Source organism: Scyliorhinus canicula, chromosome 4 (genome assembly GCF_902713615.1).
Source record: "Scyliorhinus canicula chromosome 4, sScyCan1.1, whole genome shotgun sequence".
NCBI lineage: Eukaryota > Metazoa > Chordata > Chondrichthyes > Carcharhiniformes > Scyliorhinidae > Scyliorhinus > Scyliorhinus canicula.
In genome coordinates, this window is record NC_052149.1 from 103284694 (window position 1) to 103309806 (window position 25113).

General features: G+C 55.0%; 1 protein-coding gene across 1 annotated transcript in view; it reads left to right on the plus strand.

Moving 5' to 3' along the window:
* Positions 1–25113, plus strand: part of uck2a (uridine-cytidine kinase 2a) — a 78172-nt gene that overhangs the window by 43522 nt on the left and 9537 nt on the right. Inside the window, exon 6 of the mRNA XM_038794938.1 lies at positions 25023–25071. Within this exon, the coding sequence (XP_038650866.1) occupies positions 25023–25071 (49 nt within the window). The remainder of the gene's footprint in view (positions 1–25022; positions 25072–25113) is intronic.

Sequence of the window (25113 nt, forward strand, 5' to 3'; positions counted from 1 at the left end):
AATCAGTATATCGGTTGAGATGGGGTCCCCCAGTAGCCCAGTTTATCCAGCTTTGGAACACCCATTCGGGGAACAGACATGTTATATTCGTTTCCACCTCTATCAGCAAACAACCGTACCCCTCACTGCTGAAACAATTCTCGTACGACCGGGAGTCTCTATTGGGAGGGAAGTGGCTAGGTATATACGCCCTCCACCGTTGAAGCTTATCATACTGTGGGTGGGGATTATCCCGAGGAAGGGGAAGGCAAATAGCCGGTGGTGCTGAACCCGGATCGTAAGGAAGAGTGACTTGCTCGGGCGGTGGCTCGGAACGATGACAATGCACCACCATTTGGGGAGTGCCCCAAAGCGGTGAAACAGAAAATAACCTAGACACCGATGCGGGGTTCAGGTAGCAGACAACCCGTCCCTGGCCATACAAACAGTGGTAGATCTGGTAGAAGAGATTCATACTGCCCAGGTTTCCCTCATTCTGGGTCCTAAATGAAGTAAGTATATCTCCTGATAACCTACGTTCTAGTTGTACTCCCTTTCTCACACGCTCCGTCCTCTCTCTAGTCCCCCCCCTCTCTCTCACAACCTCTTCCTACCCTCTCCTCACGGTCTGACTTTACCTTTATGGCACCAATCTTGACACATCCAAAATCAAATTTACATGTACTCCAAAAACAAGGCAATGTCCATGCAATGTTCCCTTCCCATCGCCGGGACCGGTGCAATTGCTTCATGAGTCCTGCATTGTCCGTTAACCTGATGACCTTCCATGAGTCGATACCATGTCCTCGTATATGGGGGCAGCGGAGAACGTCACCTCTGCATAAGTGAAATGTCCTTGTAGTTTGGTTGGGGTTACAGATGTAGATGATATTTCCCTTTTCCATTTCCGCCGCCGATGTCACTCCAAGTGAGGCGAGGCCGAAGATTACACAGGCGGTGCGTAGCCAACCCATCATGCTCCACACCTGTAAAACAGCGCTGGGGAAGGGAGGCAGGTTAGTGACTGACATTTTTACAGTGGTGGAGGTGGACCCAAGCACTCCGCCCCTCCACTTTAATTGCAGTGGGGGTGGTAAGGAGAACTTGGAAGGGCCCCTCCCATCGTGGCTCCAACCCTTTCCGAGTCCAATTTTTGACCATGACATAGCTCGCTTTCCGTGCAGCCTGGTAGTTATGTAATGGGGACGGTGACGGGTGAGCTGCGCGGACCTGGCCGTGGAGCTCCTTGAGGACCTTAGTGAGGGCTAGAATATAGGTAGTCATTTCTTCAGTCATATGGTGAAACTGGACCAGTCTGGGAACATGCAGGTTCCAGGGAGTTCTAAGGGGCCTGCCATAAAGGATCTCGGCAGGAGAGAGCCGGGCCAATCCCGCAGGTGTAACCCGCAGCTGGAAGAGGGCAATGGGGAGCAACTTAAGCCATGTCAATCCCGTGTCTGCTCTTAATTTAGCCAATTTAGTTCTGAGGGTCTGATTGTGTCTCTCAACCAACCTGGCCGCCTGCGATCTGTACGCACAGTGTAACTGCGGGCGTATGCCCAACTGGGAGCAGAACTCCTTGTTAATCTGTCCAATAAAATGAGGCCCGTTATCAGAACTTAACTGAGCTGGTATACCGTACCGGGGAATGATTTCCCGCATCAGAACTTTAACCACTGTAGCAGCTTTATTATCAGTAGTTGGATACGCCTCAATCCATTTGCTGAACACATCCACAATAACCAAGACATATTTATAACATTGACACCTTTCCAACTCAATGTAATCCATTTGGAGCATCTCGTAGGGACCACTGGGCAACGGGGTTTGCCCCATACCACAAGGGATACCTTTGCCGGTGTTATATTGCTGGCAAATCAAACACCGATTACTGATATTCTGGGCCAGCCCCTGCATTTTAGGATGCAACCAAGTGTCCAGTAACAAATCACTAGTCCCCTGAGCCCCACAATGAGTTGCAAATTGTACACATCCGATGACCCATAATGCTAGCACATCAGACATACAAGTCTGATGTGCTGCCGTGGTCCATAAAGAAGAAACAGAATCATATGTACAACCTAAACGTTTCCACTATCACTCTCAAGTGCGTCCTCCTGTAACCTTATGACGTCTTGGATGGTTGGCAATGTCTTGTCAGAGGCAGACCTATTTATTGCAGAAAGTTTAGGCACCATCACTTGCTGAGTTTGCGCGGCTGTCCGCGCTGCACAATCTGCACGTCCATTACCAACGTCAACCGGGGTCTTACCGTTTGTATGGGCAGCGCATTTAATGACGGAAATCTGCGCGGGCATAAGGAGGGCCTGCAGTAAGTCATTAACTAAACCCCGGTGGGATATCTCCGTGCCTGCTGAGGTAAGGAATCCCCTATTCTTCCAGAGTTGTCCGAAGTCATAACTACCCCGAAGGCGTATCGTGAGTCAGTATAAATATTTACCCGGCGATCTGCCCCAAGTATACATGCACGGGTAAGGGCAAAACGTTTGGCTTGTTGGGCTGAATAAGGGGTCTGAAAAGTGGCCGCTTCTAGGGTCAGGCCATTCTGATCCGCGATTGCGTAACCGGATAGTCTCTGGCCAGTGGGGCTTATTAATGCACTGCCATCAACATACATAATCATGTCAGGTTAATCTAACGGAATATCGCTCAGATCTTTCCTTATTGTAGTAGCTTCCTGAATCAAGGCTAGACAGTCGTGGCCAGGCGCGTCTTCATGGTCAGGGGGACCGCTAAGAAAACAGGCTGGATTGATAGTGGTACAATATTTAAATGTCAGACGTGGATTGTTTAAAAGGTATATTTTATACCTATTCTGACGAGCTGCGGTAAGATGCTGAGTCTGCAGTTGCCCCAGTAGTGCGATGACCGAGTGGGAGCTATACATCGTAATGTCCTGTTGGAGAGTTATATTGGCAGCAGCTTGCAGACTATTGTATATCACTGCCAGGATCTGGGTGCAAACAGGGTGGCCCAACGCCACTGGATCAAGTTTGGAAGAGTAATATGCCACGGGCCGGTGCTTATCCCCATGTTGCTGGGTGAGTACCGCTGTTGAACACCCTTCCAGAACAGTACAGTATATCTGAAACGGTCAGTTGTACAGGGGCCTACCGAGGGCTGGTGCTTGTAACAAGGCCTGCTTCAGGCAACGGAAGGCTTCGAGTGCCTCAGTGGTGAGAGTAAAATTCCCCCCTTCGCTAGTGTAAGGCGTCAGCAGCTTTGTATAGACAGCGATGTTTGGTATCCACTGCCTACAATAATTCACCATACCCAGCCAATGACGGACCTCCTTGGCTGTGGTAGGGCCAGGGAATTGGCATATGGGTTCAATCCTACTGGGTTCGAGATTTCTGTCTGTGGCTGTAAGTAAAACTCCTAAGAACTTGACCTTTGTCTGAGCCACCAGGACCTTTGATTGTGAAACAACGTAACCCAACGAGGATAGGTGGTTTAATAACTGGATCACATCATCCCTGTTACTGGGCTCGTCGGGACTCGCTACCAATAGGTCATCTACATACTGCACGAGAGTGGAACCATGCTCCAATGTAAAGGCCTGGAGTTGGGTCTGCAGACATCTGGAGAAGAGTAGGTGAGTTGACGAACCCCTGAGGCAGTCAGGTCCAGGTATACCGCTGTCCATTGTAAGTGAAGGCAAACAAATATTGGCTTTCAGATGCGAGTGGAAGGGCAAAGAAAGTGTGCTGGAGGTCAACTACGGCGAAGACCCGGGCCCTAGCTGGAATTTGAGCCAGTATGTGGGCGGGATTAGGGACGAGAGCATGTAACGGCTGCGCAATGGCATTGATTGAATGTAAATCCTGCACTAACCGGTACTGGTCCGGTTTGCCTGGTTTGGGCACCGCAAGTATGGGAGTGTTACATTCTGATTGGCAAGGGACCAGAATACCCTGTTGCAACAGTTCTCGGATTAATTTGTCTATGGACGGGGCAGCTTGGGGTTTCAGGGGGTATTGTCGAATGGAAGGCAGCGTTACATGGTCCTTAATCGTTACCTTAATGGGTGTAACATTTGCCTGTCCCACTTGTGATGGGTATTCTGCCCAGACCTGTGGGTTGACATATTCCAAAACGTCACGTCCCAGGTGATGCTGAAGTTGAGTGTTAATCGTTTCAGGGACCTCAAAATATTTTATGGAAGTACCGTCTGGCATGACTTGAAGTGCGTACTCTGTTGGATCTGAATGGTCCACTGCCCTCCTTACCATAGGCCCAGATCCTTGGCATGGTATTGGCCGTGGACTTGACGTGTAATGTGAGGGCGGACAGAAGCTGACTGTGGCCAAAAGTGTGGTGGTATTGTAACAAAATCGGCTGTACCTTCTTTTCCCGTGACTGTGGCTGTAATCTTGACTGGCCTTTCAGTCCCAATTAATGGCCGGTATTTGTCCTCCAACTCCCTGTTCAGTCCGGTTCTGTCACAGGCCAGGGTAACGTGGTGCAGTGAATGTTCAATGTCCAACGTCCACCACTGGGGTGTGATAGAAATATAGCACTGTTGTCTCATCCTCCATGATTGAACCGTTACCCCTTCGTCTCCGCACTCTAGCTGTAGCTGGAAGATACACAGTAAATCTCGGGCCAACAAGTTACAGTCCAATCCAGTAGTCACCACAAACTGATGATCTGTAGACTTATTCTCATAAGTGACTGTCACAGGTTCAGAAATAGGATACTCACACACCTGGCCTTGGAACCCCGACAAATGCTGGGTGTGGTCGGGTAGTGGTAGTTGGAGTTCTGATTGCACCTAAGACATGGTTGCTCCAGTGTCGATTACAAATGGGTAATGTTGATCTCCAATCTGCAGAGAGATAATAGGTTCCCTGTCCGATTGGAGAGTCCTTATGACTAAATTAGCTAGTCAATCTCGTGTTGGGAAAGGGTTTGCCTGGGAGATGATACCTTTGTCGGTGTACCTCGTCTGTCCTCCCCTTGGTGGGTACCCCCTCCTTTGGGTCGGGTAGTCTCCTTCTGCTGCCCGTCTTTTAAAGGGGCATTCCTGATGCCAGTGATCTGTACGGCCACAATTAAAACATGCATTGTTCCCTCTATATCTGCCCCGTCCTCTTTTCCCAGTAGACCAATGGTCCCTCAGAGGGGGCGGCAGTTGTAAAGCTGTTGGTGCATAAAGAGGAGCTGAGGGTCCATTTGGGTGGGTTTGATATCCTCCCCCGTGTTGATCCACCCACCCACGGTCACAATATTGGGGTTCCAGCTGGTAAGCCACTGTATCTGCTGCTGGTTGGGGTTTCAGATCATCCTTTTTCATTACATACTCTGTCTTAATCTTTGTAACTGAGCCTCCTTCCTGGCCTACACCCTCCTTCCAATAAAATCTGACTGCCCGGGCCATCTGGGAAGGGTCGTTCTCTGTCCAGTTCATGTTATTACATTTCACAGCGGTGGCCACGGAAGGTGGTAGGCAATGCATTAATATAGCGCACTATTGAGGGGAATTCTGACCATTTTGGTACAGCAAGTCGCCTGACTGCCCACGGTAGATTTCATTAAAGCGTTCCAGAAATTCCTCTGGCTCCTCAGTCTTTTTAGGTTTGAGGTCTAAGATAGCAGAGATGTTTATGGGCTTTTGAAATGTGGCATTCAACGCATTCAGGATTTGTGACCGTCTATCATTGTCCAAGGCATGGGCCTGCTGAAGTGCGGCGTGGCTAGCATACTTCAAGTGGTTGAGGTGACTGCGGTACTCTGCTGGGGTTAAAACCTGCTGGACTAGGGCCCAGAGGTCCCTAGAATTAGCTTGACAAACTGAGATAGTAGTTCTCAGATAGTCCACAAAAGCAGCAGGAGATTTCTTCCTGTCTGGGATTGCAGCCAGAATAGCCATCATCTTACTGGGTCTCCATGGGAGATAAACGTCTATAGTGGGCTGCGCTACTGCTGTTGCAGCATCAGGGTTGGGTATTTTCCTAATCGGCAACTGTCTCAGAGCCTCACTAGGGGGTGCTTTAGCGGATTCCTCTGGCTCTTCAAAGACTTTGACGTCCTTCCCTTCCGATAAGGGGAGCTCCGGCTCCTCAGAACCATTCCTGTCCTCACTCTTTGTTCTCATACTTTTCTGTCCTACTATATCGGCCTTAAGGGATCTAGGTGGTATGCGTAATTGTTTCTAGATAGGATCAGGCCCCTCTCTCATTGTCCGAGATCGGGTCCTAGAGCTAACTGGGCTTGTGGGACAGAGCTCCCCTTCTCTAACAGATGGCGAAGGTGCAGAATTAGGACCCAAACTATCAACCGAAGGGACTGGAGAGGCTGGCATGATTTGAATCTGGGAAGCAGTGACTGGATCTAAATTATGATACCCTGGTGGTTCTGGAATTAGTGCAGACAATGCTACTGGTGCAGTCGGGACTCTACCCGACATGGTCCAATTCTCTAGGTCATCATCTGCCTCTGTCAATGCAAGGCCAGCCATTGAACTACGTAGCCCATTTTTTAAACTCGAGTCTGCCCCGCTAGGTGTCTCCCTCTCTTTACTTGCGTGTTTTTTGAATGCACACTCCTTTTTCAAGATCTCCAGAGTTTTCTGGTTCCCCCCTTCACTAATTGGAATCCCCATTTTAAGGGCATTTTCTTGCCAACTTGATAACATGATATTATCCCTCTCCTCTTGACAATATTGTCTCCATAATCCAATTAACTCTTTGGCTTTCATACTTTGGTGTTTCTTCCATATTTCACCCTGAACTTTTAAAATAATCTCCAGATCTTTAGTGCCCCCCTAGTGGCCATTCGTCATCCAATTTCTTCCTTAAAGTTGCTGACATTTTTCTAAAATCTCTCGCTTTATAGAGCATAGAACATAGAACAGTACAGCACAGAACAGGCCCTTCAGCCCTCGACGCCGTGCCGAACAATGATCACCCTACTTAAACCCACATACCCAACAATCCCCCCCATTAACCTTACACTATGGGCAATTTAGCATGGCCAATCCACCTAACCCGCACATCTTTGGACTGTGGGAGGAAACCGGAGCACCCGGAGGAAACCCACGCACACACGGGGAGGACGTGCAGACTCCGCACAGACAGTGACCCAGCCGGGAATTGAACCTGGGACCCTGGAGCTGTGAAGCATTGATGCTAACCACCATGCTACCGTGAGGCCCAAATCACTTATCTGGATAAGTATCACATAATATTTGCAATGAACTGTTTGGATCACTTGTGTTATCCAAGCAATTCCTCATAATCTCGAACTAGTCCTCAAGACTGCGTTGTTCACCACTACAGTCCAAGGATACAATTTTAGGTTAATCAATTATAATTTCCAAAACACACGTGGAACTGAACTGTCCTTCCGACATCCCATCAATTCCGCAATCAACCCTTAACTGAACTATCAATATTATGATATCCCATCAGTCTTTTTCAACCCTCAGTCGCACCTACATCGACTGAATTTTTAAATTTTCTAATCCCCAGACTGACCTTTGATTTCGTCGAGACGATCTTTCCGTACCAACCGCGAGTGACCAGAACAATCAGACCATGAGAAAAGGGAACAATCAATGTGGTCATTTTCCAGCAACTCACATTGTGGGCCCATTTACACTTTCCTTGTCCAACATCAGTCTAATTCTGATTTTGCAGCTGGCCGGTGACCGTCTGGAGAAACCCCGGGTTTTCGGCACCAAGTGACAATATTGAGTTCTTTACCCGTCAGTCTGGCCTCAATAAAACTCGAGATGGATTTGTAGGTATAGTATTATTTATTTTTAACCAACTTGCAAGGCTGACTCGCTCCACAGAGATTCAGAACACAGGTGGTCTTCTGAAGCCCCAGAACCGAGTGAAATCGGAGACAAAGAAATCTCTGCAAATATCATTCAAATGGCATCAAGTTTCACATACAAGGGGCGCGATTCTCCGATGCTGCGCCGCATCGGGAAAGCCGTCGTGAATTCGGTCGAATTTAACGACGGTGCGAAACGGCCCAGATCGCGACCTATTCTGGCCCCGAGAATGGGCTAGCAGCCGGGCGAAACACGGGGGGGGGGGGGGGGGGGGGGGGGGGGCGGGACCGGGGGGGGGGGGGGGGGGGGGGGACGTCGGAAGCGCGCAATGCCCAAGTGACGCTGCTCCGCGTCGTAGAAGTACGCGATCTACGACAACAAAGGAGGGGTGGGGAAATGTCAGAGCCACGGAGGGCCGCCCCGAGGTTCCGTGATACGGACCTAGAGACCCTCCTCAATGAGGTGGAGCAGCGCAGGGGCATCATCTGCCCAAGACGAGGGCATCACCACTCTTCCAGCGTTGTGCGATGGGCCTGGCGTGAGGTGGGCACTGCAGTCAGTGCTGTAGGGCAGACCCCTCGGTCTGGGGAGCAGTGCCGCAAGAAGCTCCACGACCTCACCAGGGCTGCCAGGGTAAGTGCCACGAGGGTGCCCCCGGGTCACAACCATGTTCCTCATCATCCACACACACTCCCCCCCCCCCCCCCCCCCCCCCGCCCCAGAAAGGGGGGGGGGGGCGAGAGTGAGTGGAGAGTGGTTAACAAAGTTGTCAGGGACCCACATGAGTGCTGCGACCCCCTGGAGAGATACCATGTTGTAGCTGCAACTTTGCCGATATCTGAACGCCCTGATGATGTCTGCCGAATTGTGATGATTTATCTATGCCCCCCCCCCCCCCCCAAACAGGACAAGACTGCCCACAACAGCCGGGAGTGCAACAGGACCGGAGGGGGTTCACCCATTATGCACCCCCTGACAGTGTTCGAGCAGAGGGCCATGGACCTTGCTGGGGGATCTGCCACCCGGGAGGTTGGAGGTGCAGAGCCAAGTGAGACAACCCTGCATGACCCCCCCCTCCTCCCCCCAGCCCATCCTCTGTCCCCTCACACTCTACCCACTGGACCCCCCATCCTCTGTCCCCTCGCACTCTACCCACTGGACCATCCTACCCCCGGCCGAGCGTGTCTAACTAACCCCGTATCATTCTGTTCCCTAGGGCGTGCTGACGAACGTCCAGGGCCGTCTGGTGCCACACACAGGCGACCATCCACAACAACCACCGCACCCTGGGCCGCACGCCAGAGGGTGGCAGGAGGTCGGCCAGGAGTGCCATCCTTCAAATCCGGGACTCTCGAGCGGGTCGTACAGCGAACGGACAGTGACGACTTTCATGGCTGTGCGTTGCCCGAAGGTCAGGCCGTGAGACAGGACAGGACGGGGTCAGTGGACCCAGACGCACAGAGGACGGCGACACAGTCAACGGACTCACCTGACGCTGAACCATACATGGGCCGCGTGCGCCCTGTGCTCGGATATGACTGGGACCAGGACCCTCCTGAATTTCTGACGGACGGGGACCTAGAGCTTGCGGCACTGCTGTCTCCCACACCATCCACCATCCCAGAGACACTCACCTCGGTTGGGCAATTAAGTGATGAGGCTCCTGGGTCACGGTCTGGTGTGCACCACACAGCTGAGCTGGTACAGCAGGTGGAGGTCGGAGCAGCTGAGGGACTGGACGGTCGGAGGGCAGCCAGCATCCAGCTGGCGGCCAGACGTTTCCCGGGTTTCTGGATTTACTCGACCCACCTGGACAGCCGATGCATTTGGAAACCCAGGGACACAATGAGGGGATGAGGGCCGTCTTCCAGCAGCTGCAGACGCAGTTGGAGTAGTCAAACCGCATCCAGGAGCAGGGAGTGGTGCCGATCATGGCAGCCACCCAGGCCGACACCGCACGGGTGGCGTCCGCGGTCGAGGCAATGGGTGAAACAATATCGGCCATGGGTGAGGTTCTGCAAGGTATTGGGCTTCACGTGCATGCGTCATCCATGACCCTGGAGATGGGTGCCCTCTCACAGGCAGCAATGCGCCAGAGCCAACATGACATTGCCGGCGCGCTACGGGCCATGGCACAGTCCCAGCAGTCAGTCGTGGAGAGCAGCGACCGCCTGGTGCACGTGCTGGATGGCGTCGCGCACTCACAGGTTGAGGTCGCACAGTCCCTGGCGGGAATGTCTCACTCCCTGGACTCCGTCTCTGCGAACCTTCGGACCCTGGTAGATACCGTTGCAGGCCTCCAGGACTGACAGCGCCAGGTGTCAGTGGGGTGACGGGGCACCTCCCCGCTCGCACCTCAGTCGCACTGTGAGGCCCGGGGGCCACCGGGCTCCCCGAGGGAGGAGGTGGTTCCGGGGCCCGTCCCATTAACTCCATCACGGGACGTCCCTGAATGCTCGGCCTCCCCCCGTCCCTTCCCTGGTGCATCGGGTGGGAAGAGCAGGGTGGCACCATGTCATCCGAAACGCCCGCGGAGCAGCCTGGCCCATCAAGGCCGGGTCGCCCCAGGAAATGAGTGCCGACGGGGAGACATGTCGCGGAACGTGATTCTCAGCAGTCCGCCTCCACTCCTGCTGTACCATCTGGGGATTCACTAGACGGAGTGGTAGGGCCCGTAAGGCAATGAAGAGGGACACATAGTAAGCTGGCACGGATGAAGGGCACAGTTTAGTTGTAAGGGCTAGGGCATCTGTACATAACATTCACCATTAAACTCACTGCTGCACCTAACTTGTAAGACTGATTTTTCCGTTGCCACGGGAATCGTGATGGTGACCGAGTGTCGCTGGGGTTGACGAGCGGTGAAACTTCGGTGCCGGGTGTGCAGTCCCTTCCCCTCCCCCTCCCACAGTCGGACACCGTAGTCCTTGGCACTCCGACGCCAGCTACCCCACGCGGGCACGTGATGGAGTGTCCATGACGATCTCAGCGGCCACCAGGGTGGATGGTTCAGCTATTGCCATGAGTCAGACTTTGTCTAACGATTCTGAGCTCACAGCTCATCGCAGAGCGGGCTGTCATCATTCCACATGGCACTGATCACACCCGCTGACACAGCCATCAATGTTGAGCCATTCCGTTTCACCGCAGTGGTATGGTGATCTCGAAGTGCAGCAGTGTACACGGTGCGGGGGGGTGTGGTGGTGGTGGTGGGAGTTGTGTGCTGTCCGTCTGCACGACTGGCGATGCAGGTGGTAGTGTTCAGCGATGCCGTCGCACGCGATGCGTGAATCATGCAGCCACCAACGCGTAGCGTGCCCGCTGTCCTCGCCGGGTCTGTCGTGCAGCCTCCTGGACATTATCAGCACCCGGGCCGTGTGTGTGTGCTGCGCCCGACGCACCATCAACCTCCTCCAGCTCCTCTTCCTCCTCCTCCGTGTTGGCACCACTGCCAGTGGCTTCTCCCTCCGACTCCTCCACAGGGCATCTCCCCTCTGCATTGCGATGTTGTGCAGCGCACAGCAGACCACTACAATGCGAGTGACCCTCTCGGGCTGGTACTGCAGGGCCCCTCCGGAGCGGTCCAGGCACCTGAATCTCATTTTCAGAAGACCAAAGCAGTGCTCCACCACACCCCTGGTTGCTGCATGGGTGAAGGGTCTCCGCGTTGGTCTGAGGCCTCCGTATGGACATCATCAGCCAAGACCTCAGTGGATAACCCCTGTCGCCCAGTAACCAGCCCCTCAGCCGGGGGGGGCCGTCCCTCAAACATAGTAGCGATGAATGACTGCGCAAGAATGTACGCATCATGCATACTCCCAGGGAACCTTGCGCACACGTGCATGATCTTCAGGTGGGGGTTGCATACCCCTGGATGTTCATGGAATATGTCCCCTTCCTGTTAGTGAACACTTCCCTGTTGCCTGCAGGCGGGCGCATGGGGACGTGAACACCATCAATCACTCCCTGGACCATCGGTATCCCGGCCACGTAGGCAAATCCACGGGCTCGTGCTTCTTGATTTGCTCGGTCCTCGGGAAAGGTGATGTAGCGATCGGCGATGGCATACAGGGCGTCGGTCACATCCCGGATGCACCTGTGGACCGATGCCTGCGATATCCCGGATAGGTCCCCACTCGGAGACTGGAAGGAGCCGGTAGCATAAAAGTTAAGTGCCACCGTCACCTTGACGGCAACCGGTATCGCGTGTCCTCCTCCCGTTCCACGTGGGGCGAGGTGCGCCACGAGGTGGCAGATATGTGCGACCGTCTCTCTGCTGAACCGGAGTCTCCTGCTGCAGGTGATGTCCGGCAGTGTCTCGAAAGAGATCCGGGCACGGTACACCCTAGGCCTCGATTGGCGCCCTGGCTCCACCATCAATGCCCCCCCCCGCTGCTCGACATCAGTGCCCGCATCCTGTGCCTTCCGCAGCGTTTGGGGGTCAATATTCCCCTCGGCATCCCCCTGGACATACCGGCCATGAGTGCCTGCGGCCTATATGGCGATGATGGGCCACTTCGCGGCCATTCCCTCTGCTCCTGCAGCTGCCCCTGTATCCACTGTGGGATGTCGCTGTGGACGCTGCTGGATGTCCAACTGCAGTGCAGCGGCCCCAACCACTGCGCTGAACGTCGCCGTCCTGTTCCAATACATTATGGTCACCTACAGAAGGGTGGTGGGGGGCAGAGAAACGACATGTTAGACGGAGGTTATTCGACACCTCGGCAGCCGCCTGCCACGGGATACCGGTCCGCTCACCTCCTCACTGCTCGTCAGCCAGACTTTAAAAAGCAGGTGTGGACGGCGATGGCGTGAACTGGGGTCATGCCGTCGGGACTTCGGTCCATCCGGGCGGGAGAATAGCGGGGGTGCCGGAGAATCGCCATTTTGGGTGAATCGGGCGATTCTCCGTGTTTTTGCACACGAAACACGATGGAACAGATTTGGCCGTTTCGGAGAATAGCGGGAGCGCGTCGGACCGGCGTCGCGTGAAAAACTGGCGCGGCCCGCTATTCTCCCTACCGGCGTGACATCGGAGAATCACGCCCAAGATTCCCATAGGTCATCCTATACACCTCCTGACCTGGCCATATATCCTGATTGGCTCACTTCGCATTCCTCAACCCTGGGCCTCTTGTTACCCAGCATCCTTTTCCCCATCCTCCACGAGGCTCCCCTCCCCCCTTCCTGGCCATGCTTTCTGAATCCCTTTGTCCTTTGTTTGTGAACTCACTACTATCAGACTGGCTCACATCTACATTATTCTAACTAATATTTTAACTAACTATTTTATATCACATTCATTCGTTCAATTCCTCACCAGTAGCCTCTTTCACTAACATGGCCAACCAAAGTGAGTGTTTCTGGGATGGTGGCGGGTGTTGAGCGACAGCTGTGACGGAAAGTCAGTGTCGTCCTTGACCCGAGCTCTGGGGTTTCCTGCGTCTTGGGTGGAGGGCTGGTGTTCGAGCTGCTCCCATCACTGCTACACTCACAGAAGTGGCTCCGGCTGTGGCACTGGCTGAGGGCGTGGCAGCGATAGACGGATCCGCCTCATCTCCAGCAGGTCCTGCAAGACACAAGTCGCATGATTAGACCGCAGGCTGGGAGTGAGTGGGGGTAGGCGTGGGTGGGGGGAGAGGTGTAGGATGTGGTGGTGTGAGAGTGAAAATGGTGTGTGGATGGTGATGGGAAAGTGGGAGGGGGGGGTTGGTTTACACACGTGGCATGGGGAACCGCAACTAAGCCGGGTCTCACTTCCTCACCCATGGCCGACCTCCCTTTCCTCCGGGCGGCTAACTATGTCCAGGGCCTTCTCCTCTGCCACGGCGAAGGGCCGCAGGTCCGGCAGACCCTCTCCTGTCTTCCTCCGCTCCCGGCGATTGTGCGCGGTCTTCTCCTGGGAGTTGGGGAAAATACATAAAACAACAGTGTTAGACAATCTGACGCATGCAGCCCGGGGGTGGGTAGGTGATGGTCTCAGTGGCCTGGTCACCTGGCCATGGCAGCCGGTATAGATACCCGCATGTGGTGCAGGATGAGGGTTCGGCTGTTGTCCCGGGGAGGTTCGTGACAGGGGCATACTGCTGCCTGCCTCCCTGAGGAGGTTGTGCAGAATGCTGGCCTGTCCGGACGGTGTTGCTGGCGGCGCTCATGGCCTCTGCCACCTGCTTTCAGGAACCACTAACGGCGGCAGCCGGCAGCCTCCTTCCCCGGCTGGGGTACAGGGCCATCCGCCGCTTCTCCACCACGTGCAACAGGGTCTTCAGCTCAGCGTCTGTGTACCTCGGGGCTGCTCTCCTCGCTGTCATTTTGTTGGTTGGGATGGTGTGTGTGGGGGGTGAGAGTTGTTTATATGCGGCTGCAGCTTGCCTGCCTTTGGGTGTCAATCACAAAACTGGTGAATCTGGCACTGTTTCCCATTAGAATCGATTGTGTTCCACATGGCACACGGTGCTAGCCCCTTAACAGTAACGGAATCGATCCAGGTGCAGCGCTGGTTTTTCTGTCGTAAAAGTCCACGGATTCGGCGTTAGCGTCAAAACGTAGTCTCAGAAACGGCGAATCCCTCCCGTGGTCTTTTCTGTTCCTGTATAATACTACAGCAGGAGTTGCTGAATAGTAATTAGGAATGCAGCATTTTACAGGTCCTGTAGCGAGTCAGTACTGCACTAACTTGAACCATGAACCTTCCTGACTATATTTGCTCAGACAATTGATGGATAGCTGCATTTTCATTTTACTAGTTGATGGATAATTGTATTTTCATTTTTACTAGTGTTTTTGTGGCAGTAACTAGTCTCTAATTCACTTAACCACACTATAGTTTGAGATTTCTCCTTCATCTTGTTCATCTGCTTCATAGGCTTTTAACATTATTCCATCTTCCATGGATTTTACTGTTATTTTTATTAATTAAGACAACATAATAAATACTGCATGAAGTATTTAATTCTCAATTGTATGCAAAAATTAAGGTTTTCTACAGTTAACTTTGTTTTGAAAAATTTAGATTTTCATAACAATTACTTATTGGCATAGTGCAGTTAATGCAGTAAAACATTCCACGGTGCTTAACCAGAACAATATCAATAAAAAACACGTGGGCGAGGAGGACGGCCACCATGACTGGTTGAATTCCAATATCCATTACCTGCAGAGGGCGAGAGGCTGGCTTGTTAGCTTGGTGCGTACCCGAGTGACCAACCAGGTCCAACGGGCGGCACGGTAGCCCCAGTTGGCACTGTGGACCTTTCCCCTGCATTCCCCCCATATCCCTTGTGGATGGGGTGGGGTAGGGGGGAGGAGGGTATGGGCTGGGGTCATGGGGTGGGAGAACCCATATGTCCAGTGGCACTCTGCAGAACCATGGGCCACGACGGGTGGTCAGTGGGGTGCACAACAAGATGGTGCCTTGCAGGCTGCAGTAATGTCAGCTCGTGCCTGGACTACCCCCCCCCCCCCCCCACCTCCCCAGTCCCTTGGGGGTCACCAATTGCCCTGGCAGAGCCCCCCATCCCCCCGCACCGGTCAGCCTGAAGCACCAGTGAACCTCGCCATCGGGAATTCCCCCCGTTGGAGGCAGAAAATCGTGGAGGCCCCGGAGAATACCAGGGCAGGCCCACTAATGACATTAAACGGCGTTTAGTGTTTGTGCAATGTGGAATGCATTTACCCCGCTGTCAATGCACTGGAAAATTGCGATTTGGCGTAACCCAGTACCCGCCACTATTTTGGCATCAAAGCCAATTCTCCGCCCAATCGCCTTCCCGGTTTTGGCATTGACCGACAGAGAATCCTGCACATAATATTTTACTTAAGATGTTTGTGAATGCCAGGACAATAAAAATCATGCCTGTATTATAACTTGCACGCAGTGATACAGGCATTAAAGGGAGCAACAATTTTTGAAGATGTATCTTGTGCCATGACGGTGTAAGTAAGCAGAACAAGCTGTCATCATAGAATTTACAGCGCAGAAGGAGGCCATTCGGCCCATCTAGTCTGCACTGGCTCCTGGAAAGAGCATCCTACCCAAGGTCAACACCCCCACCCAACACCAAGGGCAATTTTGGACACTAAGGGCAATTTATCATGGCCAATCCACCTAACCTGCACATCTTTGGACTGTGGGAGGAAACCGGAGCACCCGGAGGAAACCCACGCACACACGGGGAGGATGTGCAGACTCCGCACAGACAGTGACCCAAGCCGGAATCGAACCTGGGACCCTGGAGCTGTGGAGCAATTGTGCTGTCCACAATGCTACCGTGCTGCCCTGGCCTGCCATACAGGGCTGTCATGTGAGAGTACCTTTAAGAAATGGGTGTTTATAATTGGGTGTGTATGTAATTATCTGTAGTGAGAGTACCTTTAAGAAATGGGTGTTTATTATGCAATGATGTCAGAGTGGGTGGAGCTGGGCTGTTTGACAGCTTTTTACTTTTGTTTTAGGCTGTTTGCTGCAGTGTGTGTTTTAGTTTCGTTTTCAGAGCTGTGTAGCTGCAGTTACAGCCAGAAGGTGTATTAGAGCAGTGTTCTTCAAAGTCGGGGGCGCAACCCTTGGGTGGGTCGCGGGAGGGTCGCGAAGCCGTTGTCCGCAGTGCTCCAGATCACGCAAATCCCCACGCAGCAGCCGGCTTTTCATAACGCCGGCTGCAAGCGGCCGTGAACATGTTCAAAAAAAAAAAAAATTTCGGCCGCATTGTGCATGCGCGCACGATGACCGACGCGCATGTGCAAATGCGCATGTTCGTCGCTTATCAGGCACGCATGCGCAGTGCGGCCGCTATTTTTTTTTAAGGGTTGCAGTTTATTTTACAAGTTCTGTAGTGGTTTTTATTCATTTATTTTATTCATTTAATTTTTATTTTTTTCATTTATTTTATTCATTTTGGTTTTTTTACAAGTTCGGGGGGGGGGGGGTTTTAGTCATTTTTTTCATTTATTTTACTCATTTTATTTTAATTTTTTACAAGTTCTGGGGAGGGTTTTATTTGATAAAATATTACAGGAAAAAAATTCAGAACTTTGGACAAATGGAGACTCCGGGGACGCGATTCTCCGATGCTGCGCCGGTTGGGAGAATCTCCTGCCGCGCCAGTTTTCCACGCGATGCCGGTCCAATGCCCTCCCGCGATTCTCCCAACCAGCGAGATCGGCCCCATCGGGTTCTGCGCTGCGCAAACCGGAGAATCGCCCGAGACACCAAAATGGCGATTCTCCGATACCCCTGCTATTCTCCGGCCTGATGGGCCAAAGTACCGATGGCGTGACCCCAGTTCACGCCGTCGCCGTTCACGCCTGGTAAATATAGTCGTCAGGGGGGGGGGGGGGGGGGGGGGGGGGAGTGGAGGTGGAAGGGGAGTGGAGGTGGGAATGGGGGTGGAGGGAAGGAGTGGGGGGTGGGACGGGGGGAGTGGAGGTGGAAGAAGGGGAGTGGAGGTGGAAGAAGGGGAGTGGAGGTGGAAGAAGGGGAGTGGAGGTGGAAGAAGGGGAGTGGAGGTGGAAGAAGGGGAGTGGAGGTGGAAGAAGGGGAGTGGAGGTGGAAGAAGGGGAGTGGAGGTGGAAGAAGGGGAGTGGAGGTGGAGGTGGAAGGGGAGTGGAGGAGGAGGTGGAAGGGGAGTGGAGGTGGAAGGGGAGTGGAGGTGGAAGGGGAGTGGAGGTGGAAGAAGGGGAGTGGAGGTGGAGGTGGAAGGGGAGTGGAGGTGGAGGTGGAAGGGGAGTGGAGGTGGAGGTGGAAGGGGAGTGGAGGTGGAGGTGGAAGGGGAGTGGAGGTGGAAGGGGAGTGGAGGTGGAAGGGGAGTGGAGGTGGAAGGGAGTGGAGGTGGAAGGGGAGTGGAGGTGGAAGAGGAGTGGAGGTGGAAGGGGAGTGGAGGTGGAAGGGGAGTGGAGGTGGAAGGGGAGTGGAGGTGGAAGGGGAGTGGAGGTGGAAGGGGAGTGGAGGTGGAAGGGGAGTGGAGGTGGAAGGGGAGTGGAGGTGGAAGGGGAGTGGAGGTGGAAGGGGAGTGGAGGTGGAAGGGGAGTGGAGGTGGAAGGGGAGTGGAGGTGGAAGGGGAGTGGAGGTGGAAGGAGGGTGGAGGTGGAAGGGGAGTGGAGGTGGAAGGAGGGTGGAGGTGGAAGGGGTGGAGGTGGGAGAAGGGGAGTGGAGGTGGGAGAAGGGGAGTGGAGGTGGGAGAAGGGGAGTGGAGGTGGGAGAAGGGGAGTGGAGGTGGGAGAAGGGGAGTGGAGGGGGAGGGAGTGGAGGTGGGAGGGTGGAGGGAGGGAGTGGAGGTGGGAGGGTGGAGGGAGGGAGTGGAGGTGGGAGAAGGGGAGGGAGGGGAGTGGAGGTGGGAGAAGGGGAGGGAGGGAGTGGAGGAGGGAGGGAGTGGAGGTGGGAGAAAGGGAGGGAGGGAGTGGAGGTGGGAGGGAGTGGAGGAGGAAGGTGGAGGGAATGGAGGGGTTCGTCCATCCGCGGATGCCACATGTCAGCCGCCCTGCCGTGGCAGGAGGGTGACGAGGACACGTCGCAGGTTGTCATGTGGCTGATGGGCAGAGGCGACTGGCGCACCGGTGAGGAGGATGGTGTTAACTGACTGTTAGACGCAGACAGTGGCCAGGGGTTAGGCTGGCTGCGTGTCTGCAGTGCGACCAGGCCACCGAGGCACACAGGTATCCCATGGCACCCGGCTGCCGAGGTGTCGAAGAACCTCCGTGTGATATGTTTTTTCTCTGCCCCCCACCCGCTCCTGCAGGTCACCATGTATGCCAACCAGACAGCGATGTTCACCGCAGGGTTGGAGCCGCTGTACTGCAGTTGGCCATCCAGCAACGTCGACTGCGACGGCCCAGAGTGGATGCAGATGCAGCAGCTGCTGCGGCTGCAGAGTGGATGGTTGCGGAGTGCCCCGTCGTCACTGCGCAGGCCGCAGGCGCTCATGGCCGGAATGTCCAGGGGGATGGCAAGGGGAACATTGACCCCCAAACGGTGAGGAAGTGCATGGGGGGGGAGGAGGAGCCACTGATGGTGGTGCCAGGGCGCCACAGGCGGCCAGCAAGGAACAGGGTGTACCGTGACCGAATGATGTTCGAGGCCCTACCGGACATCACATGCAGGAGGAGACTATGGTTCAGCAGGGAGACGGTCGCACATGGTGGCACACCTCGCACCACATGGAATCGGAGGAGGACACGCTATACCGGTGTCCGTCAAGGTGATGGTGGCCCTCAATCTCTACGCTACCGGTTCCTTCCAGGCGCCGAGCGGGGACCTATCTGGGATCTCACAGGCATCGGTCCACAGGTGCATCCGGGCCGTGACCGATGCCTTGTACGCCATCGCGGACAGGTACATTAAATTCCCCGAGGACTGAGCACAGCAGGAAGCACGGGCACGTGGATTCACCAAGGTGGCCGGGATACCGATGGTCCAGGGTGTAATCGATGGTGTGCACGTCCCCATGCACCCACCTGCAGACAACAGGGAAGTGCTCATGCACAGGAAGGGCGTATACTCCATGAACATGCAGGTGGTCTGCGACCTCCACATGAGGATCATGCACGTGTGCGCAAGGTACCCCGGGAGTGTGCATGACACCTACATTCTGGCACAGTCGTTCATCCCCGCAATGTTCGAGGGATGTCCCCCCCCCCACCGGCTGAGGGGCTGGTTGCTGGACGGCAGGGGTTATCCGTTGAGGTCATAGCTGATGACGCCAATACGGAGGCCTCAGACCACCGCGGAGAGCCTATACAAAGAGGCCAATGCAGCAACCAGTGGTGTGGTGGAGCCGTGCTTCGGCTTGCTGGAGATGCGATTCAGATGCCTGGACCGCTCCGGAGGGGCCCTGCAGTACCGGCCCGATAGGGTCGGTCGCATAGTTGTGGTCTGCTGTGCGCTGCACAACATCGCGATGCAGAGGGGAGATGCCCTGGTGGAGGAGTCGGAGGGAGAACTCGATGGCAACGGAGCTAACGCAAACGAAGAGGAGGATGAGGATCTGGTGTGCATCAGGGTGGGGGAGGGGTGCCGGACACAGACACGACCCGGGTGCTGGTTATGTCCAGGAGGCTGCACGATGGCACCGTCGAGGACAGCGGGCACGTGACGCATTGGTGGCTGCAAGGTTCACGCACCGTGTGGGAGGGATTCGCTGAACACACTTGCACCGCCAGTCTTGCACACGGGCACCACACAGCACCCACCACCCCTCCGCACCGCGTACACGGCACCAATTTCACATCACCTTACCACTGCGGCATTACAGGATTGCACTACATTGATGATTGTGTAAGCGGGTGTGATCAGTGCCGTGTTGAATGATGACAGCCTGCTCTGCGATGAGCTGTGAGCTCAGATTCGTCAGCCGAGGTCTGACTCATGGCAATAGCTGAACCATCCACCCCGGTGGTCACAGCGTTCATCACGGACACTCCATCACGTGCGTGTGTGGGGTAGCTGGCGTCGGAGTGCCGAGGACTACGGTGTCCGATTTTGGGAGGGGGGGGGAAGGGACAGCACACCCAGCACCGACGTTGAACCGCTCGTCAACTCCACCACCACTCAGTCACCCTCACGAGCCCCCTGGCACCGGACATGGAACAGAGTCTTACAAGTTACGTGCAACCGTAAAATTGTGAAATTCACATACGGATGCCCTAGCCCCAACAACTAAACTGTGCCCTGCACCCGTGCCAACTTACTATGTGTCTAACTTCTTTGCCTTACGGGCCCTACCACTACGTCTAGGGGTCTCCCCAGATGGTACAGTAGGAGTGGAGGCGGACTGCTGAGAAACACGCCCTACGATGTGGCTCCCCGTCGGCACGCGTTTCCTGGGGCGGCCCGGCTTCGATGGCCAGGCTGCTCGGCGGGCGTGCTGGATGGCGTGGTGCCACCCTGTCCTGCCTGCTGCCCACCAGATGCTCCAGGGACGGAACGGAGGGAGGCCGAGTGTTCAGGGACACCCTGTGCTGGAGTTACTGGGACTGGCCCCAGAACCTCCTCCTCCCTCGAGGAGCCCGGTGGCCCCCGGGCCTCACTGTGGGGCGGAGGTGCGATCGGCGACATGCCCCGTTACACCACTGACACCTGGCGCTGCCAGTCCTGGAGGGCTGCAGTGGTATCGACCATGGTCCGAATGTTCGCAGAGACAGAGCCCAGGGAGTTAGACATTCCCGCCAGGGAATGTGCGACCTCAACCTGTGAGTGCGCGACGCCATCCAGCACGTGCGCCAGGCAGTCGATGTTCTCCGCGACAGACTGCTGGGACTGTGCCATGGCCTGGTGAGACTTGACCAGGGCCCGGAGCACGTCGGCAGTTTTGTGTTGGCTCTGGCGCATGGAGGCAGCCCTCTCCTGGGCCATGGATGACGCGTGCACGTCAAGCCCAACGCCTTGCAGAACCTGACCAATGGCCGAAACCGTTTTACCCATTGCCTCCACTGCGGACGCCACCCGTGCGGTGTCAGCCTGGGTGGCTGCAATGAGCGGCACCACTCCCTGCTCCTGGACACGGATGGACTCCTCCAACTGCATCTGCAGGGGCTGGAAGATGGCCCTCATCCCGTTATTCAGTCCCTGGGTGTCCACATGCATCAGGTGTTCGGGTGGGTCAAGTACATCCAGGAACCCGAGAACTATCTGGGCGGCAGCTGGTTGCTGCCTTCTGACCGTCCAGCCCCTCGGCTGCTCCAAACTCCAACTGCTGTACGGCTTGGCTATGTGGTGCGCACCAGACCGTGACCCAGGAGCCTCATCACTTATTTGCCCAACCGAGGTGAGTGTCTCTGGGATGGTGGATGGTGTGGGAGACAGCAGTGCAGCAAGCTCTAGGTCATCGTCCGTAAAGAAGTCCGGTGTGTCCTGGTCCCCCTCATGGCCCGGCGCAGGGCGCACGCGGCCTATGTCATGTTGCGCTCCAGGTGATTCCGTGGACTGTGTGGCAGTCCTCTGTGCGTCACTGTCCACTGTCCCTGTCTTGTCCCCCGTCACTGTCGTGACTCGTGGCCCCACCTTCGGGCAATGCACGGCCATCACTTTCGTCACTGACCGTCCTCTGTGCGTCCCCATCCAGCGTCCCGGACTGAGAGGATGGCCCTCCTGTCCGACCTCCTTCCACCCTCTGGCGTGCGTCCCTGGGTGCGGTTGAGGTTGCGGACATTCGGCGGCTGGCCCTGGGGAACACAATGATACGGGGTTTGTCAGACACGCTGGGCCGGGTGTACGGTGGTGGTGGGGGCAGAGTGTGATGGGGGAGGGAATCGGGGGTGCAGTGGGCAGAGTGTGAGGGGATGGGGGGTGCAGTGGGCAGAGTGTGGGGGGGGAGGGGATGGGGGGTGCAGTGGCCAGAGTGTGAGGGGGGAGGGGATGGGGGGTGCAGTGGCCAGACTGTGAGGGGGGAGGGGATGGGGGGGTGCAGTGGCCAGAGTGTGAGGGGGGAGGGGATGGGGGGTGTAGTGGCCAGAGTGTGAGGGGGGAGTGCAGTGGCCAGAGTGTGAGGGGGGAGGGGATGGGGGTGCAGTGGCCAGAGTGTGAGGGGGGAGAGGATGGGGGGGTGCAGTGGCCAGAGTTTGAGGGGGGCGATGATGGGCTGAGGGGTGATGACGGCTGGGGGGGGGGGGGGGGGGGGACATACTGGGTTGTCTCACTTGCTTCTGCGCCTCCGACCTCGCATGGCGCGACCTCCCGGGTGGCAGATCCCCCAGCAAGGTCCAGGGCCCTCTGCTCGTGAATGGTTAGGGGGTGTAGCACAGGCTAACCCCCTCCAGTTCGCATATGCTCACGGTGGCTGTGATCTGTCTTGTCCTGTGGGGGGGGGGGGCATGGATAGAGCATCACAATTAGGCAGGTATCGTCAGGGCGTTCAGATATAGGCTACATTAATGCTGGGTGGGGGGGACAGTTGGAGCCATGGCATCTCTCCAGGGGGTCACAGTGCTCATGTGGGTCGAGTACAACGTTGTGCACCCTGAGCCCCCCCCCACCCCCCCTGCCCGGGGTGGGGGGCAGGGAGGGGGGGGGGGGTTGGGTGTGACCCGGGGGCACCCTCGCAGCACTTACCCAGGCAGCCCTAGTGAGGTTGTGGAGCTTCTTTCTGCACTGCTCCCCGGACCGGGTGCTGTACCCCACAGCGGTGCCAACCTCACGCCAGCCATGCCTCACCGTGCTGGACGGCTAGCGATGCCCACGCCTTGGGCAGGGGATGGCCCTTCGTTGTTCCACCTGATCGAGGAGGGTGTCCAGGTCCGTGTCCCGGAACCTCGGTGCACTGTGCCATTCGGGCGTCGCGCGGTTACAATGCTGCTTTCGTGCCATGCCCCCCGAGTTCCTCGCTACCCCGCTCCTAGCCCATTTTCGGGGCCTGAATCAATCGCGATCGAGGCCGTTTCGCGCCGTCGTGAAACTTGACGGCGTTCACGACGGCGCGGGGACTCTGTCGTAACATCGGAGAATCCCGCCCCATACTTTCCGACGCCAGAAGGCTTCACCTTCATCCAACAGGTTCCATTGGAGGAGCGTGTACGAGGGCCAAAGGGACCCAAAACCCTTTCCTCCATTTTTGTCAGCAGCAAACAAGATAAGAGAAAATGGTGGGTCGCACAGGTTGGCCGGTTGGTAAAAATGCGTCCCCGGAAAAAATGTTTGAAGAACACTGAATTAGAGTCTCTCCAAACAGCCTCCTCGAACAGGCGCCAGAATGTGGCGACTAGGGGCTTTTCACAGTAACTTCATATGAGGCCTACTTGTGACAATAAATGATTTTCATTTTTCATTTGTCTGTAATCTAAAGGCTGTAAATCAATCCTGGTCATTTAAAACTAATAACAGCAGTGGCTTTAACCTAATGTGATTCTGGTAAACGGTGTTTAAAGTCTTATGGATGTTAAAAGGAAAGCTTAAAGGATTACTTAGTGTTGTATTCTTTGGGGGTTGTATTTGAATTAATGGTTGCTAAGATGTTTACTATGTTTTAAAAGGTTAATTTGAGTTCATAGAATAATCATTGTTTCGCTTTAAAAATACTTTTACATTTCTGCTGTACCACACCTGTAGAGTGGGCCGTGTGCTCCCCATACCACAATCTATTAAACGTTGTGGGTCAGGTGAACTCCATGATACACTTTGGGGATCTCTAAACCCTGGCCCATAACAAAGCAAGGACTTCATTTGAATAACTTTTGAAGTGAATAGAACAACGAGCATTGTAATATAATTTGATGAAACATTGATTTGCAGAATATAGTAAACTGCTTCATTAAACACAACCGCCGTACAAGATTCTCCTGATGTCTAAAAATCGGGACGCAATTCTCCCAACGGGAGTCTGAGTGCTAACGCCGGAGTGAAAACCGGAGGGCGCGATTCAACGCTGCCCACGACGGGTCAGAGAATAGCGGGAGGGCCTTCCCGACATTTTTCCCGACCTCCCGCTATTCTCCCCGCCACGGCCGCCCCAGATGGATCTTGCGGGATGGCGGAGGAAAGGAGGTCCTTAGAGAGGCTGGCCCGCCGGTCGGTGGGCACCAACGCAGGCCAGACCCCTTCGGAGGCCCCCCCCCCCCCTAAGATTTCCTACGCAGTTCCCGCTGGCAGCGACCAGGTGTGGATGGCGCCGGCGGGAACCTGTCGTGTTGGGGCGGCCGCTCGGCCCATCCGGGCCGGAGAATCACCGCCCACCTTTTGCGAGCGGCAATTCTCCCAGCAGCCAGCGGTGATTCTCGCCGTGTGGTTTGGGGGGTGGGAGAATTGCGTGTGGGTGCTGGGGCGGCGTGGTGGGGCTCGCGCTGCTCCCCGGCGATACTCCCACCCGGGATGGGGGGGGAGGGGGAGAATTCCGCCCTCTAATTTATGCCCTCAGTTCCCAATATGCAGTTTGTCGCTTAATAAAATAGGCCGTAACTACGCCCCCTTCATTTTTGCTTCATCTATTCTACTGCATGCATGCCACATGTATAAACTTGAGGCTCCTCTCTATTTTTTTTTTAAATTTTAGAGTAGCCAATTATTTTTTCCAATTAAGGGGCAATTTAGCATGGCCAATCCACCTAACCTGTACGTCTTTGGATTGTGGGGTTGAAACCCACGCAGACACGGGGAGAACATGCAAACTCCACACAGGGCCGGGATTCGAACCCGGGTCCTCAGCGCCGTAGGCAGCAATGCTAACCACTGTGCCACCGTGCTGCCCTGGCTCCTCCCTATTTAACCTGTAATAATGTTGTGATACGCTGCCAAATAAACATTATTTTTTCTAAACAGACTAAAAAGTATGCAGATGTCATCATTCCAAGAGGAGCAGAAAACCTGGGTATGAAGCTTCTCATTGCTTTTAATAATGTTTATACAATCT